The 17,846-nt window shown below is 43.6% G+C and overlaps 2 protein-coding genes across 7 annotated transcripts in view; one reads left to right on the top strand and one right to left on the bottom strand.

Annotated features, from left to right (window-relative positions):
* Window positions 1-9,775, bottom strand: part of PSMD12 (proteasome 26S subunit, non-ATPase 12) — a 30,424-nt gene extending 20,649 nt beyond the window's left edge. Inside the window, exons 1-2 of one of the 2 annotated variants that reach the window (XM_081791094.1) lie at window positions 9,572-9,775; window positions 34-93 (exon numbers count right to left, since the gene is read on the bottom strand). In XM_081791094.1, coding sequence (XP_081647220.1) covers window positions 34-93; window positions 9,572-9,679 — 168 coding nt within the window. In that variant the 5' untranslated portion in view covers window positions 9,680-9,775. The remainder of the gene's footprint in view (window positions 1-33; window positions 94-9,571) is intronic. The other variant, XM_060645634.3, reaches the window with a different exon arrangement.
* A 107-nt stretch (window positions 9,776-9,882) lies between these two features.
* The window catches only part of PITPNC1 (phosphatidylinositol transfer protein cytoplasmic 1), a 268,141-nt gene continuing 260,177 nt past the window's right edge, over window positions 9,883-17,846 (top strand). Inside the window, exons 1-3 of one of the 5 annotated variants that reach the window (XM_078438266.2) lie at window positions 9,883-9,939; window positions 11,800-11,925; window positions 12,888-12,952. The gene's annotated coding sequence lies outside the window, so the exon portion shown is untranslated. Of the gene's footprint in view, window positions 10,160-11,799; window positions 11,926-12,887; window positions 12,953-17,846 lie in introns of all 5 variants that reach the window. The other 4 variants (XM_078438269.2, XM_078438265.2, XM_078438270.2 and 1 more) reach the window with 4 other exon arrangements.

Genomic DNA, 17,846 nt, shown 5'->3' with positions numbered 1-17,846 from the left:
TGATAATTGAGGTTCTCACTATAATCTACTCACGGTGCGGGTCTGTTTCTCCAAAGAGAGAAGGGTTTCAATGACTTCTTGAAGTCTTCCTTCCTAAAACAAGAGATACAAACGAACAATGAAAACACTACCATCAACACAAAACCAAACAACAGTCTAAAATGAGATGTTTCTGCCACAAAAAGAAAAAAAACCCATTTCTGAGGAAAAGGTCCAGCCCCATTACTATTATTGTTTTGTTCCTTTCCATCGTAGTGCTTGCTTTTCCTGTGGACTCCTTAAGTCAGTGGTTTCCAACTTGGGGTCCACAAGCTATTTTTAACATTTCAAATCACCTAGGAGAAAACTGAATATAGAACAATAATTTAACACCTGAGAAAAACCTCAAGTCTTTGTTTTGGATTCTAATTATCAACTCAGTGTGGTAATACCAGATTATCTTGTTCTGAATAGACTCTTAATTGGCAGTCACACGTGTCTTTAAAGAAGAAAAATGGGAAAAACGAGTGATTTCTCTATGAAGTCACCATAACAAATACTTTAATACACGAAGTTCTGAGGGGCACCTGAGGGGCACCTGAGTGGCTCAGTCAGTTAAGCTTCTAACTCCTGATCCCCGCTCAGGTCACGATCTCACGGTTGGGCAGTTCAAACCCCGTGCTGGGCTTAGCACACTGGTAGCAGAGAGCTTGTTTCGGATTCTCTCTTCTTGCTCCTCCCCCTCTCGCTCTGTCTGCCTGTCTGTCTCTCTCAAAACAAACTTAAAACACGAAGTTTTGAGGAAAAATAAAAAGGATATCTGGTGGTAAAAAGACAAGAAACCCTGGTTTAATTTTTCAATGACTTTTTTTTTTTTTTTTTTAAAGTAAGCTGTATGGCCAAAGTGGGGCTTGAACTCACGACCCTGAGATCATGAGTTGCAGGTTCTGCCGACTGAGCCTGCCAGGTGCCCCTAATTTTTCAATGCCTTTAAAAATAAATTATAACTGGGGCACCTGGGTGGCTCAGTCGGTTGAGCGGCCGACTTAGGCTCCGGTCATGATCTCACGGTCCGTGAGTTCGAGCCCCGCATCAGGTTCTGTGTTGACAGCTCGGAGCCTGGAGCCTGTTTCAGATTCTGTGTCTCTTTCTCTCTGACCCTCCCCCATTCATGCTCTGTCTCTCTCTGTCTCAAAAATAAATAAACGTTTAAAAAAAAATTTAAAAAAACAAATTATAACTGTGCTTAAAGGAAATAAAGACCACCTGAGAATATCCATGCATGCTATACCAAAGGTCATGCCTTTAAGCAGATACTGATCCAAATGCAATATACCCCTTTTGGTCAACTGATAATGACCTCCATCTCATATGCAAAAACAAAATATTCCCCCTGGGGCGCACATTAGGAAACAGGAGTAACAAAATTCAAATCATATAAACCTAAATGATAATACACCAGGACTAAAATAAGCCATCCTATTAGAAACCACACATTTTAATAAAAACAAAACCAGCTCACAGCAAAAAAAATTACAAGTATTTAAGATACTGGTATTAATAACAATGAATGAATCAAAAGTGATGAGGATTTTATTTTGAAATTGTTTTTCTAACTATAAATGAAAAAAAATTAAGTTTATTTATTTATTTCAAATTTTTTTAATGTTTGTTTCTGAGACAGAGAGAGAGCATGAGTCAGGGAGGAGCAGAGAGAGAGGGAGACACAGAATCAGAAGCAGGCTCCAGGCTCTGAGCTGTCAGCACAGAGCCTGATGCGGGGCTCAAACTCACAGACTGCGAGCTCACGACCTGAGCTGAAGTCAGACGCTCAACCGACTGAGCCACCCAGGCGCCCCGAAGTTTATTTATTTTGAGAGAGAGAGAGCACGCGTGCCTGTGCAGGACAGCAGGGCAGGGACAGAGAGAGAGAAAATCCCAAGCAGGCTCCGGGCTGTCGGGGGAGGGGGAGCTCCAATTCACGTACTGTGAGATTCAGAACTGAGCCAAAATCAAGAGCTGGATGCTTAACTGATTGAGCCTTTTTTTAAGATTTTATTTTTAGGTAATCTCTACACCCAACATGGGCTCAAACTCACAACCCTGAGATCAAGAGCCATGTGCTCCACCAACTGAGCCAGCCAGGAGCCCCAGAACTTTTTTTTATTTTCATGACATTCATGGACAGTACATGAGTACTACTCTTTAACTGATCAAAGAAAGTAATTAAACAGTTTTTGAATTAAGGACACAAATAATGTTTGGATTTTTCAAAACACTTTCTATATTTTCCAAAATAACGTTTAAACTATGAATGTTCTATGGAGTACAGATTATGTACTGTATGGTCATTGTTTGAATTTTCTTTAACTCTGAAATATATGATTACTGTAATTAAATCTGAAACACGATGACTAGCGTTGTAACAATGTTTCCTACGCAAAGGAGAGCATCAGTTCTGAAAACTCTACAGATTCATGTGTACAATAAAGGCTAACTAAATGCCCATCAGAGGAAAAGAACAAAGAACAAATCCATAAATTCTCCAAAGTTAAAAGCTAATAAATCATAGAAGATCAAAGAATCTCAGAACTTAAAGACTGCCCCAGATTATTTAATCCAATCAACTCATTTTAGATTTTTTTTAAACGTTCATTTATTTTTGAGAGGGAGAGAGAGACTGCGAGCAGGAAAGATGTAGAGAGAGAGAGGAAGACACAGAATCCAAAGCAGGCTCCAGGCTCTGTGCTGTCAGCACAAAGCTCGAGGCTCATGAGCCATGAAATCATGACCTTAGCCAAAGTCGGATGTTTAACTGACTGAGCCACCCAGGCACCCGCTGTTTATGGTATTTTAATTCAGAAGTACGGTTTTTTTTTTGTAAGTTTATTTATTTTGAGAGACAGTGCACAAGAGCGCAGGAGGGGGAGAGGGAGAGAGAGTCCCAAGTGGGCCCCACCCTATCAGTGCAGAGCCCAATGTGGGACTTGAACCCACAAACTGTGAGATCATGACTTGAGCCAAAATCAAGAGTCAGCCACTTAGCTGACTGAGCCATCCAGGTGCCCCAGAAGTACAGGTTTTAAAGAAATGCATTCTAGGGGCACCTGGGTGGTTCAGTCAGTTAAGTGGCCAACTTAGGCTCAGGTCATGATGTCACAGTTCATGAGTTTGAGCCCCACGTCGTGCTCTTTCCTGACAGCTTGGAGTCTGCTAAGGATTCTGTGTCTCCTTCTCTCTCTACCCCTCCCCACTTAAACTCACTCTCTCTCTCTCAAAAAACCAACCAACCAAACAAACAGGGGCACCTGGGTGGCTCAGGTCATGATCTCATGGTTCAGTGAGTTCGAGCCCCTTGTTAGGCTCTGTGCTGACAGTTCAGAGCCTGGAGCCTGCTTCGGATTCTGTGTCCCCCTCTCTCTCCGTCCCACCCCTGCTTGTGCTGTCTCTCTCAAAAATGAATAAACATAAAGAAAATTAAAACAAAACAAAAAACATTAAAAAAAAAAAAGTAGAAAAAACAAACCAGTAAAAGAACTGTATTCTTCATGTGAAGAAATCACATATTGCTTTAGAGCCATCATCTGCGGGTATCAACAAAACATCAGAGGTCACCTTCTCAGGAAGGCATTCTTAAATAACTCCCCGGAAGTCAGTAGTCATTCAGCACTTCCTTAACTAACAAGCCCACTGACTTTCTGCTTTGTAATGACCCCAAACTCTTTTCTCTTTTAATGTTCATGGTCTTTCTAATCTCACTAGAATGTAAATTCTGCAAGAGGAGGGACTGTGTCTATACTGTTCACCAATGCAGCTCAGTACCTGGCCAAGCACATGATGTTGCTTCCGTAGCTACTACGGTACATCCCTTTATACCTTGTACTACAGTCATTAACGTGCATGTCTTGCCTCCTAAGTGGTCCATAACTTCCTTCAGGGGTGGACCTTGTTCGATCGTTTCCCTCACACCAACTTGTACATAGTATGCACTGAATGGCTGGACCACAACTAGCAGATGATCTTAATGGCTTACAATTCCTGACTCACCTCGAGATTATGACCTAAGCCGAAGTCAGACACTCAACCAACTGAGCCACCCAGGTACCCAAAATTCCTGATTCTTACTGTCAAGGTAAGTAGGATGTGGTAAGTTATATGGCTGGCAATTCAGTTCTATCTGGGGGATGCTACCATCAACTTCATTAAATACAACTCCCAATTCTCTAATTATTCCACTTTTTTCTCCAAATCTTCCACGGTCAATGCTATGGCTAACCACCTTCCTCCTTTCCTAACTATTCACAGTTCTTGAAATTCCACCCCACCTTGCTGCCTTTCAACTCAGAGGAAGGAGACGGTCAAAGCTACCAAAACCAACTCATTAGAACATGTGACTTTTGTGACTCACTTTTCTCATTAAAATCTTTGTAAATGAGGTAACTTACTAAGGAGTTTGTTCAACATACATATCAATGTATGTTATGTATCTGTAAGTTCTCTATGTTTCTACCTTTTACCTCCTAAATGGATCCAACCTTTCGATGACTTGTTAAACAACCTACACAAGAAAAAAGGCCAGTAAAAAGTTAACCACAAGTAGTTGAAATTTAAAGCTAATCCAGTATTTTTACATGACCTATTTCTTTAAAAAGTTTTTTTTTTTTTTTTACTGTCATTTTTGAGATCGAGAGACAGAGAGAGAGAGACAGACAGACAGAGCATGAGCAGGCAGAGAGAGAGGGAGACAGGCTCCAGGCTCTGAAGCAGGCTCCAGGCTCTAGCTATCAGCACAGAACCCGACATGGGGCTCAAACTCACCAACTGTGAGATCGTGACCTGGCCGAGGTCAGATGCTCAACCAAATGTGCCACCCAGAAGCCCCTAACGTTACCTATTTCTTAAGAGGGTCTTTTTGTCCGAGCTGCTGGCAATCAATAAACTGTTTTACATTTCACCTCCTCCTGGAGAAGAGGCTGCAGGTAACCAAATGAAATGAAAAGACATGAAGAAGGAGAACCAAAGGATACGTTCAATTTAAGAATATAATCCCCAAACAACCACGTACCAAATATAGTGTAATCGAAAAGGGGGGTGGTGATCCTCTGTGTAGTAAGAACTGCTAAATACCACGTACAGTTCAGAAAAGGCCCTCTTCAGATTAATTTTTAACTCCTTAGCTAACAGGACGGTGAAGCCCTAACCAGTATCAAGAACTAGTATCACTTTCATTATTTCATCAATCAAATACCAATCACAGAGGCAGCAGAGGAGAACGTAACGGTTAAAAACACAGGCTCTGCAGCCAGACTGCTTGGGTCTAAATCCCAGGTCCACCACTGTGCTACCTAGGGCAAGACCCTCATGCTCTCTGACCCTTAATTTTCTCTTAAATGAAATGAGTATAATAAAAATAATTCCTGCCCCACAGGGTTGCTGTAAGCATTAAAGCAATACTTATGAAGACATGCCTGGAATATACTAGGTACATTATCATCATCCTAACAGCTAACATTATAAAGTACACAGCAATAGATATTAGTGACTGGTGTTCTATGTTGAGTGTTAGGACACAGAAACAGAGTCATAGTAAGTCACAACTGTAGGAGATTCAAATGGCCTGGATTTGTCAATTTTACCACCCAGGTCTAGACTTCAAGATGCCTTCTGAAGGTTTCTGCTCTCTGTGCTTTTCTCACTGGGTATATTCTTATTAAGTTTCTATACACACAATTTTTACCTGCAAATGTTGTTCACATTAAGAATAAAAATTGTCGGGGCGCCTGGGTGGCGCAGTCGGTTAAGCGTCCGACTTCAGCCAGGTCACGATCTCGCGGTCCGTGAGTTCGAGCCCCGCGTCAGGCTCTGGGCTGATGGCTTGGAGCCTGTTTCCGATTCTGTGTCTCCCTCTCTCTCTGCCCCTCCCCCGTTCATGCTCTGTCTCTCTCTGTCCCAAAAATAAATAAAAAACGTTGAAAAAAAAAAAAAATTAAAAAAAAAAAAAATGTCTTGGGGCACCCAGGTGGCTCAGTCAGTTGAGCATCTGACTCTTGGTTTTGGCTCAGGTCATAATCTCGAGGTTTGTGGAATCAAGTCCCAATCGGCTCTGCACTGATAATGGGGAGCTTGCTTGGGATTCTCTCTCTTTCTCTCTCTCTCTCTCGCCTCTACCCCACTCATTAGTGCAAGAACTCGTACTCTCACTCTCTTAAAATAAACATCATAAAAAATAAAAAATAAATTAAAAATGCTGTAAGGAAAATCAGCACGGAAGCAAGTCTCTTAAAGATATCGTGAGATGTAGCAAAAACGAACACTACCTGTTGCCAGGAGACCTGAGCTTGATCTGGCTTTGCTGTAGACCTTGGATAAACCACTTAAACTGCCTGAACCTTAGTTTTTTCACAAGTAAAGTAAAAACAACAAAACTTTCTTCAGTTTTATTGATGGGCTTAAAGTAAAAAAGCAAAAGAATGTATGCTAAAGTGTCCCATACGTTCCAGTGTAAAAATACAATGCTTTAAATAGGTATTTTCTTACATTTGGCAGAATGGTTAGAAAATATAAAATGACAAACAGAAGGCAAAACAAAACTTAAAAAAATTAACTAGACTGTAAGACAATCGTCTAATCCAAAAGTTGAAAACTGTGGGTTTGCATTAAAAAACAAAACCACAGGGGCGCCTGGGTGGCTCAGTCGGTTAAGCGTCTGACTTCAGCTCAGGTCACCATCTCACGGTCCAGGAGTTCGAGCCCCGCGTCGGGCTCTGGGCTGATGGCTCAGAGCCTGGAGCCTGCTTCCGATTCTGTGTCTCCCTCTCTCTCTGCCCGTCCCCTGTTCATGCTCTGTCTCTCTCTGTCTCAAAAATAAATAAACGTTAAAAAAAAAAAAAATTTTTTTTTTTTTTTAAATAAAAAACAAAACCACAAACATTTATGCCCTCCCATCCCCAGCCCTCTACCTTCCTCCCTCACAAAAAGAATCCACACCTGTACCCTGTTTTGTTCCACTGGCACACTGGCTTAAAAAAAATAAATAAAAAATCCAGGAGCACCTGGGTGGCTTAGTGGGTTGAGCCTCTGACTCTCCGGCTCAGGTCATGATCTAATGGTTTGTGGGACTGAACCCCTTGGCAGAGCTTGCTTGGGATGCTCTCGCTCTCTCTCTCTCCGTCCTTCTCCAGCTTGTGTGCACGTGCCTTCTCTCCCTCAAAAATAAACAAACTTAAAAAAAAAAATTCAAACGGCTTTTATTTTACATAGTTTAAAAGGCCCCAACATTCCCTGTTTTAAACTTTTCTGCTACCCACTTGACACCTAAAAAGGCATTTGAGTTTGCAAGTCTTTCCAACTGTCTTGAACACATAACCATAACATCCTACATAAACGCCATACACATGATTACTACAACTGTAGCAGCGAAATATTTTTTTTTTCTTACTGGCCTATAAGCTCTCTGAGGGCAAGAGCTTTGTCTAATAACCTTTCTACTCCCCACAATGTCTAGCACGGACTACTGACAGTAGGCTATCAGAAATTGGTAAAGGGAAGATTTTTTTTCTCCCAGGCCTCAGCTCTAGGCATAGCTGTACTTCTTTTCAGCAGACGGTTTCTTCCTTATGGAAACCAGCCATCTATTAATTCCAAAGTGCTCGTTCAGGGGCTGACTCTGGACCGTAGGTATGTTTTGTCTCATCTATGTGGTATTGGCTCAAATGGTGTTTTAACACAGATCTGTGTCCGGATTCTAAATATTGAGGCAATTCGTATAAAACAAATCCATACCCCTGGTTTCTCCCTCAAATTAGAAGAGGTGAGGTCTGGCTGTCGTGCCCAATTGGGAAAGATTAACTGGAGGTGAGGAGTTACTTCCCCCCCCTTCCCTGGATAAGTGGTCAGAAGTTGGCTCAGGATTTCATCACACTTGGCTCACTAGGCAGGACAGCATGGAGACAGCAGAAGCTCCAGGATCAGTCTGCTCGCTCTGCATCCTGGCTCCATCACTCTACTAACTGTATGACCTTGGGGCACGTGACTCAACTTCTCTTAGACTCTTTTCTTGCCTGTAAAACAACAACACCTATCACATGGGGCTAAGGTGAGGCCCGAACGTGCTAATGCGTGTAAGCACGCAGAAGGTTGCCTGGCAGTGTAGAAAATACTCGACAAATGCCAGCTATCGTTATCTGCCTGGCACCGTCGGGGTTTTCCAACCCTCATGTAAGTGAGGATGTTTCTTTACACAAGCTGCTGGAAAGTTCAGAGATGAATTTATGGCTCCCCTCCATCAAGTGTACTGAAGCTAAGAAATTCAGGTGTATCAACTTCATCAGCCTTCCCTATCCTTGTCTTTTTAAAGCCCCACTAAATCCTTTATCAGAAAAAAAGGGAAGCAGTGGAAAGGTTGTTTTTTTTTTTTAAGAAATATTACTGTGAAATATTACTTGACACTCCTCCTGTCCCTGAATTAGTTACACTTAAATGTACTTCTGTGGTAAGCACCTTAAGGGACAAAAACAACCCTATTAGTACATGCATCCCAGGTGAATAGCAATAAATATTTATGGCTAGATTGATCAAGGAATTTAATGAGGCCTGAGCGTAATCCTTAGCAACAGCCCATGATGGGAATTGATTCCACAACCATTCAAACCCTAGTCAGACAAATCTAGTTTTGAACCCCTGGTTCTGTTCCTACCTGGGTTCCACAAATACCTCCAGGAGGCTTGGTTTCTTTATATGTAAAATGGTACATAAAGTTGCCTGACACGTATCAGGAGATGTGAAAAATGTTCGGATCAAGTTCAATTTCTGTTCCAGAGGAGATAAGCCGTTGGACTAAACCACGGTTCATGACCTCCCCTAATTAGGTTATTCTGCACTGCTGTGCCTGTTAGTCTTTGCGGCTGCAGTTCCCGCTCCGGGGACGACTCCTCCCCATCCCAATTTTCTTCTTCAAGGCCCAAAACAAACGTCAACTTCTCCGTAAAACCTTCCCTTATCCCACCAGTAAAAAACACAACAGCTTCCTTCTCTGCGTTCCAATAAGCACTTTTATACTTGAGTAACATGCACCACCACGCCTGACTCGTCTAATTCGTTATATATACGAACTCCTTAAGGGCAGGGGTCCTGCGCTCATCACCTTCGTCCTGTTTCACTTTCCTACTGCTTCTCCTGGCTATAGGCCAGGAGCATCCCATGATCCATAAACAACTTAACGACATACGTTCATTCAGCAAGAGTAAGAGAACTCAACTCTCTGATCTAGCCTGAACGCTAAAGCGGCCGTAACCCCTGGGGAACTGTTAAAGTAAACGTTAAACAGTACCGAGAAAAGGCAAAGAGTACTATGAGGCCCCAAGTCCTCCGGGAAGTGGCCATCAGTCCAGGGGAAGAGTTTGGGAAGCTGTATGCACCAGCGTACTCCCGCTGCGGGGCACACCTGGGACCTCCTGCTCACGCAGGCCCAACTCGGGCTGGGCAGGCAGTGGGGGACGCACCCTTCAGCCCGCAGGCCCCCTGAGGCCTAAGTAAGCTCCGCGCCGTGACTCAGCCCTTGGCGCCCGCGAACAGCCAGCCGGCCTCCCCTCACCTTGGCCAGCTTCTCGCACTCTGGCAGTCGCTGATCCACCGTGGCGCTGTAGTCCACCTCCATCTTGACGATGCGCCCATCAGCCCGCTCTGAGCCGCCGTCTGCCATGGTCCCGGCCTGAACGTCCCTTGATGTCCCCCCGCTTCGGCCACCACTCGTCACCCACACCGGAAGCCGCCTGCGCACCCACTCAGGCAGTGCGTCGGGAGCCCGCGCGAAGGACCCCCACGAGGCCCCCTGCGCTGGCCGCCAGTCAGGCACTGCCTCAGACAGCCCTGGGGGCGGGGCGGAGGGCGGGGCTCGCCCTCGAGCCTGCAGCTCACGTCCGGTTTTGCCTTGATAACCGACTTTCATCCACGGCTTCTGCGGTGAGAAAAGCTAGTGTAATAGAGTAGGCCATCCCGTATACTCTTACGTCTCCCTGCTTGGCAAATGTTATTTCTCAGAGCCGTGGGCAAGTCGCTTAGCTTTTCTTGGATCTCCGTTTTCTCATCTCTGCATGAGCAGGCTGAAATCCTAAAGAAAAAAGTTTCATCTGGTTGAGAATCTTGGTTTAATCTGTGGGATCTCTCAAAGCTCAAAGAGAAGGTATGACAGCGGCTCAGTAATGTAACAAGTACTTTTTGTTTGTTTTCATTTTTACTATAATCCACTACGTGGGTAAGAAGAATCTTTAGAAAGATTTTGTTGACTTTTCTTTGTAGGACTCTCAAATGAGTTCTTTGTAGGACTTTTCTTTGTAGGACTCTCAAATGAGATTTTACGCATGCAGGATTATTTCCATTTTTAAGAACCGTGCAAGTTTTCATTAGCATCTGCATCGTCTGGGTCCCTATTTAACAGCTTAGGATGCTTGAAAGTGAAAATGAGGTTGTGTGTGGTGTGGTCAAAGTATAAACAGTAGCTTCCAAAGCAAATGGGAAATCTTGGAATGGTCTACCTGTTAGCGAATTAAATCAGCACCAACATCCCTTTTTATATACTGAATAGACCTCCTTTGGTTGTTTTTGTTTGTTTTTACTGTTCTGTAATGAAAATCATGGGTACTATAACCCACCTGCACACATAATTAAACACGACAACAACAAAACACCCTAGCTGTAAGGTAAAGGAGAAGCATCGCAAAATAGCAAAATAATAATACTTCAGAATATAAAGGCTAGGGGCGCCTGGCGGGCTCAGTTGGAGGAGCAGGCAACTCCTGATCCCTGGGTCCTGAGTTCCAGCCCAGCCTCAGGTGTAGAGATTACTTACGTAAATAAATGAATAAACTTCAAAATTTAAAGGCTAAGACATGTCTACTATAGAAAATAAAAAAGAAGCAGTTGTGTGGTTGTTCACACACATAACTGTGAAATCAGAAGTTGCAACCTCAATAGGTTGGTCCCCCAAGCAACGTAAGGATTTACTGTGGGTGACATGATTTCTCCAAAATGGTGTACAACTTCTTGGTAAAGTTCTGACTCTGTGAAAGTACAATTTTCCATTGTTTTTTTACATAGAAGAATTCTTAGAAATTTTAGTGTATATTATAACGTCAAAAAAGAGCATATGTAAAGTGAAGTTCGAGTCTAGGCCTCAGACACATAAGTGGGTGTCTGGCAGGACATTGAAAAGTCAGGTGGAGGGGCACCTGGGTGGCTCTGTCGCTTAAGCAGCCGACTTTGGCTCAGGTCGTGATCTCGCCGTTTGTCCGGGTCTGTGCTGACAGCTCAGAGCCTGGAGGCTGTTGGGAATTTGTGTCTCCCTCTCTCTCTGCCCCTCCCCCGCTCACACTCTGTCTTTCTTCTTCAAAATTTGTTAAGGAAAACAAATTTTTTTAAAAGAAAGAAAAATCCGATGGATTGTGGGACAATATTTTACCATGCAGGTTTGTCGCATCGTAGATGTCTGGCATCCCAATTACATGCTGATTTCCCCTTACCCCCCAGTGATCGTGACAACCTGAAATACCCACACAAATTTCTAAAACGCATTTCTAGGAGCCAGTATTGTTGAGAGCACTAGGCTGAGCTGTTTCTGGCTCTGTATTTAGTGTGCAGTTGGTTTGGTGAAGAGTAGACAAAGCTTTTGGAGGTCTACCGTTTTGTGTCAAGAATGTGAAAAGACAAAAAGTAACAAAGTTGTGGTGGAGTAAATCTGGAGTAAATCCTGGTTTCCAGGACTCAAAAAGTAAGAGCGAGAGAGGTTGGAGAAAACTCCACCAAACCGAAGCCCTTCCTTGCTAGGCCTGGAGGAAATGAACAATGAAAGCACTTTGAAATCTAAGGAAAAGCTTACAAAGGAAACAACAACAACAGAGTGAAATAAATAAAGAAGAAACCCGGTGAAAGACTGAGCAAGAGGGAAAATAGGTGAGAGTGCGGTTACGTAGACTCTTTATAAATCCTTTATTTGTCTGAATCGGACATCGTAAGAAAGAATTTAGTTTCAGAAGAGAAAAATTAGCAAAGAATAAGGAATCTAAAAGGTAGAGATGAAACCTCTATAGAAATGTAAAGAGGGATGGAAATTAAGATAGACACACTAGGGGTGCCTGTGTGGCTCAGCCGGTTAGGGGTCCAATTCTTAATTTTGGCTCAGGTCATGATTTCATGATGCCTGCATTCGAGCCCCTGGGATTCTCTGTCTCCCTCCCTCTGCCTCTCTCTTTCTCTCTCTCAGGACTAAACAAATAAACATTAAAAAGAGAGAGATGGACAACTAGTTGGGACACCTGGCCGGCTCAGTCGGTAGAGCATGTGACTCTCTTAGTCTTGGGGTTCTGAGTTCAAGCTCCACGTTGGAGCTAGAGGTTTAAAAAACAAAGAATCAGGGTGGTGAGTTTGACCCCCACTTGAGCAGTAGAGATTACTTAAAAATAAATAACAAAAAAAGGTGACCGTGCTAGTCCCCCAGCAAGGCTTGACTTTATCACTATTTTTTGTTTTGGGTTGGACTTTATAAACTGAACAAATTTTTCTCTTCCTCATTCTTGAAAGCCTCCTCCTCCCCTTCCCTTTCCCTTGTTTTTCTGTGGAATCCTTTGTTCCAAGAACTCAGTACAGATACTGACATGCCGCCCTCAATGTATACTTAGTAACGAGACTCAGATGGCCCCGCCAGCTCTAGTCATGAGACCACCTTGAGGAACCAGGCTGGCAGCGGGGACCAGACTGCTATCCAAATGCCCAGATCCTGTATTTTCCTATAAAAGCCCTCAGCCCTTTCTCCCAGGCGGGCTTGCAGTCTTGGAGACATTAGTCTGCTGTAACCTCCTTTGCCTGGCAAAGTAGTAAACTGTCTTCCTTCTGTATACCCCAACTCTGTCTTCCAGTTCCTGCTCTGAGCACAGACGTCAGTTTTCGACAACAGAGAGAAAAACTGATTGGAAAAGCAGGGGTAATGTATATTACGATACTCATTATTGAAAATAATGTGTCTATATATTATTATTATTTTTTCCATATTTGGCATCTTTGGCACGTTCAGCTTACTGGCTGTGCACACATCTGACCCAAAGTTCCCGCCTTTGTGAAGTGAACCTTATAAAGGGGGCAGGAGGGTGGAGGGGAGATAGAAAATAAACATGTAAATAATGTAGTAGGGGTGATAGTGAGTGGGAGGTGGTCAAGGAAGGCCTCGCTAGTGAGCCAAGACCTGAAGTAAGTAAGGGAGTCTTTTTTGGTTTCTTTTTAACTTTTTCTATGTGATCTCTACCCCCAACACGGGGCTGGAACTCACGACCCTGAGACCTGAAGTCGTATGCTCCACCAACTGAGCCAGCCAGGTGCCCCAGTAAAGGAGTCTTGCGGATAGTTTGCAAGGGAGAAGATTCCAGGCAGAGGCAGGAGCAAGAACCCTGAGGTTAGAGCAATCAGGTCACCCTGTCTGAAGACCAGAATACGTGAGGGCAAGAGTTACAGGAGATGAAGTTTGGGGCAATTCAGCCATTATAAAGGATTTTTTTTTTTTTATGTTTGTTTATTTTGAGAGAGAGAGAGAGAGAGAAAGGGAGAATGAGCAGGGGAGGGGCAGAGAGAGAGGGAGACACAGAATCTAAAGCAGGCTCCGTGCTGTCAACACAGAGCCCGTTGCAGGACTTGAACTCACGAACCGCGAGATCGTGACCTGAGCCAAAGTCGGACGCAAAACCGGCTGAGCCACCCAGGTGCCCCGGGACTTGGTTTTCAACCTAAGTAAGATGGGGAGCCAACGGGGGGGGTTTGGGCGAAGGAGTGGTATGAGCTGACTTACATAGTAAAAGAGTCTCTGCCATGTGGTGACTAGGTTGGGGAGAAGCTGGGAGACTGGCTCGGGGGTTATTGCGGTAGTTCGGGAGGAACACGATGGTGGCCTGGACTAGGGTGGAGGCAGTGGACGTGGTAAGCAGCAGCTAGATCCTGGATATAATCTGAAGGTGGAGCCAAGATTGCTGGCCTTGAGGGCAGAGAGGTCAACTATGTGGGCAAGATTTTTGGGCTGAGCGTCTGGAAAGACGGAGTTGCCGTTTACCAAGGAGGAAGCCGACTGGGGACAATCAAGCCAGGCAGAAAAGGACAGGAGTCCACAGTTCGGGATATGTTAAGTTTGAGGGCCCTATTGGGTATCCAGTGACAGTGACAGTGTTGAAAAGGCAAATGCATGTACAAGGGTCAAATTAGGGGGAGTCATTTGGGCTAGAGGTTTGAAGTTGGGAGTCATGTAACGTAAGCCACAAGGTCTGCGTTACAGAAATGCCTGAGGGACGCCTGGGTGGCTCCGTTGGTTGAGCATCCAACTCTCCGAGTTGGTGAGCCGAATTTCAGTTCATGATGCCAGGGTCGTGGGATTGAGCCCCACGTTGGGCTGTGTGCTGAGCATGAAGCCTGCTTGAGATTCTTTTCTCTCCTTCTGTCCCTCTCCCCCATTTGCTTGCTCTCTCTCTCTCTCTCTCTGTAAAATAAAATTAGGGGCGCCACCTGGGTGGCTGAGTCAGTTAAGTGTTCAACTCGACTTTAGCTCAGGTCATGATCTCATGGTTGTGAGTTCTAGCCCCACATCTGGCTTTGCCCTGACAGCGTGGAGCCTGCTTGGTATTCTCTCTCTGCCCCTCCCCACCCTCAAAATAAATAAGTAAACATTTAAAAAAATGTTCCACAAAAAGTCGAATTACATGCTATTCCTATGGCACTACATTGCTGAGAAATACTATTTCCAGGGGCGCCTGGCTGGACCGGTCAGGAGAGCGTGTGACTTGATCATCTTGGGGTCATGAGTTTGAGCCCTATGTTTGGTGCAGAGATAACTTAAAAGTAAAATCTTAAAAAAAAAAAAAGGAAAAAAAAAAAAAAGAAAATAAATACTATTTCCAGATCTGTGTTGACATCATTTGATGATACTACATCAAATATGCTTTGGCATTAAATAGCTACAATCAGTTATGGTTGCATAGGTGCCTCCCTTTAAAGGACACTTAGGATCAAGGATAGTGTCTTCTTTCATCACTAAAATTTCTCTCCAGTGAGTATAGTTACATATAGTCTAAGAATTTATTTCAGATTATTCCAGTGTTTTGCAAATATCTGTAAAAACAGGAAATGCAATAAAAGGACAAATTTATTACTAGCTAATTTATTCATTTTTAAAACCTTAAAAAAATATTTATTTTTGAGAGAGAGAGAGACAGAGCATGAGTAGGGGAGGGGCAGAGAGAGAGGGAGACACAATCCAAAGCAGGCTCCAGGCTCTGAGCTGTCAGCACGGAGCCCCATGTGGGGCTCGAACCCATGAACCGTGAGATCATGACCTGAGCCGAAGTCTGATGCTTAACTGACTAAGCCAACCAGGCACCCCGCTAATTTATTTTTTTTTAAAAAGACAAAACTATACCTTTGGCCACAGAACTTCCTGTTTTTTTTTTCTATGTGAAGCAATTTATACCACATCATCATGGATGAATTTTTATTTTATGAGCATTTAATGCACAGCTATAAGCAATTACATGTCAGTCATTCTCTGTATTTAATAGAGGCCTGATAAATGGGTCTACACATAAGAATTGCCTGGGGACTTGCTTTTTGTAGTTGTGTTAAGAATGAATTTAACATTTGCTTATTTCCTAACAAAATCAGACACACAGGTGTTTAAAACACGCACAAAGGGGAGCCAGGGTGCCTCAGTCAGTTAAACGTCCAAAGTCTTGATTTTGGCTCGGGTCATGATTTCACAGTTGGTTCATGGGTTTGAGCCTTGCGTGGCTCTATGCTGATCGTGCAGAGCCTGGTTGGGATTCTCTCCCTCCCTTTTTGCCCCTCCCCTGCTCGTGATCTCTCTCTCTCAAAATAAATAAACCTAAAACACACACACACACACACACACAGGCTTAGACTTTGCTGGAATTAAAACAATATTTATTAAAACAAAAATTAATTGCAAAGGATAATGCTTGATTTTTCAAAAACAGCCCTTGAACAGGGGTATGTGAAATGGACACAGGAACCTGGGAGAGCTACCACAGCGTGTCCACAGCAGAAACGATCTGAGCAAGAAAACTCACACAGTATTGAGTTGTTGCTCAGAGTATAAAATAAATATAGATAATTGAATGAATAAATAAATGGAGAAGAGACAAATCTCACAGAACGTCCCATTATATATGTAGATACCCTCTCCTCAGGACACAGGCTTAATTCTCCCTCCCTTGATTGTGGGCTGGACCTAATGACTTACTTCCAAAGAACAGAGCATGGAAAGGGAAAAATAGTAATTTTATGGTGGAAAAAAAATGGGCAGACATGACCTTAACCAAGTGATCAAGGTTAAAGTCAAGCCCTTTTTCAAGGGCCACTTTGGTAATGTGAAGAGAAGCATGGGAATGAGAAGGTACATCTTTATGTTACTGTGGTGTAACAGTTTTGTCTTATCCTTCTCTCCTTAGCCCCAATTTTGACAAGTTGAAAGACAGTCTCTCCGAAAGCTTCTTCTTGGAGAAGCGAAACATTTAGATAAGATTAACGAATGTTACGCAGATACAGCAGGTCTCCGCAGCAAGACTCGCCCCCTCCATATGCACCCCCATATTTGGCAGTGTGTGTGTGTTAGGGGGGGTGGGGGCGGATGATACTGATAACTCAGTGGGTAGAGATCAGGGATGTTGCTGAGTATCCTACAGTGACCTCCACAACAAAGAATTAACCTGGCACCAGGGGCCAAGTAGCTCGGAGGTTGAGAACCCTGAACTAATATATACACACCTCTAATAGATGTTTATTAGGTACCTACACTACCCCTTCTAGCAGAAAACAGTTTCCAGATGATTCAGAGAGGATATGGTCTGTGTCCTCTGGAAGCTTAAAACCATTTCGGGCAGTTGGAGAACAGGTGGCATTTTGTATACAAAGGCCACACTTGTATAACAAACAAGAACCAAAGATGAATAGTCCAGATAAATGTTCTGGGCAGTCTAGAAAGGTAAAGAATAGTCTGGAATGGCTCTGTGTAGGAGATGGGACTTTGAATGGGCTTTGACAAGCCCACACAACTTAGAGAGTAGAAAAGAGGAAGATGGAAGGAACTGTAATATTTTACTTCAGCAGTGCCAGGGATATTCTAGGAATAAAACATGACTTGAACGGTCACAAAGACTGTTGCTACATTCTTCTTTCAGATGTAACTTACAGGGTGGGTCCTATTTTTATTCACAGGGACTGAGAAAGGTTTCAGTGTGTGGGGGGGGGTGCACATAATCAGAATCCAGGTGAAGACAATGGATTGAAAAAGCTCCTTAGATGATCGGTTTTGATGTGCACCTCCCCCATCTCACCTTCTGAGAACCCGTGCCTTCACAGCTTGTCACTTATCCAAGAATATATGCTGTCAGAGACTTGTATAGGCTGATAACTCTTTTCCTACTGCTCATGTCATTCCTCACTGATAACTTAACTCTTTCTTCCTCTTTTTGCTTTGTGCCCCATCCTATTTTTTAATATGTGATAATCAGTAACTGTAGATTATACAGTTGTTAATGTATCATCACACTATTCCCTTTTTAAACTTTTTAAAAGTTTATTTATTTTGAGAGACAGAGACACACAGAGAGAGAGAGAGCATGCAAATGGGAGAGGGGCAGAGAGAGAGAGAGAGAGAGAGAGAGAATATCCCAAGCATGCTCTGCATTGTAAGCACAGAGCCCTACATGGGGCTCGAACCCACCAACCCTGACATCATGACCTGAGCCGAAATCAAGAGTCAGACATTCAACCCACTGAGCCATCCAGGCGCCCCTCATCAGTACTATTCCTGGTGATGATAGCAA

Source organism: Panthera onca, chromosome E1, assembly GCF_046562875.1.
Source record: "Panthera onca isolate mPanOnc1 chromosome E1, mPanOnc1 haplotype 2, whole genome shotgun sequence".
Lineage (NCBI taxonomy): Eukaryota > Metazoa > Chordata > Mammalia > Carnivora > Felidae > Panthera > Panthera onca.
The sequence above is the reverse complement of the archived record's forward strand: the minus strand, read 5'-3'. Positions and strand labels throughout refer to the sequence as shown.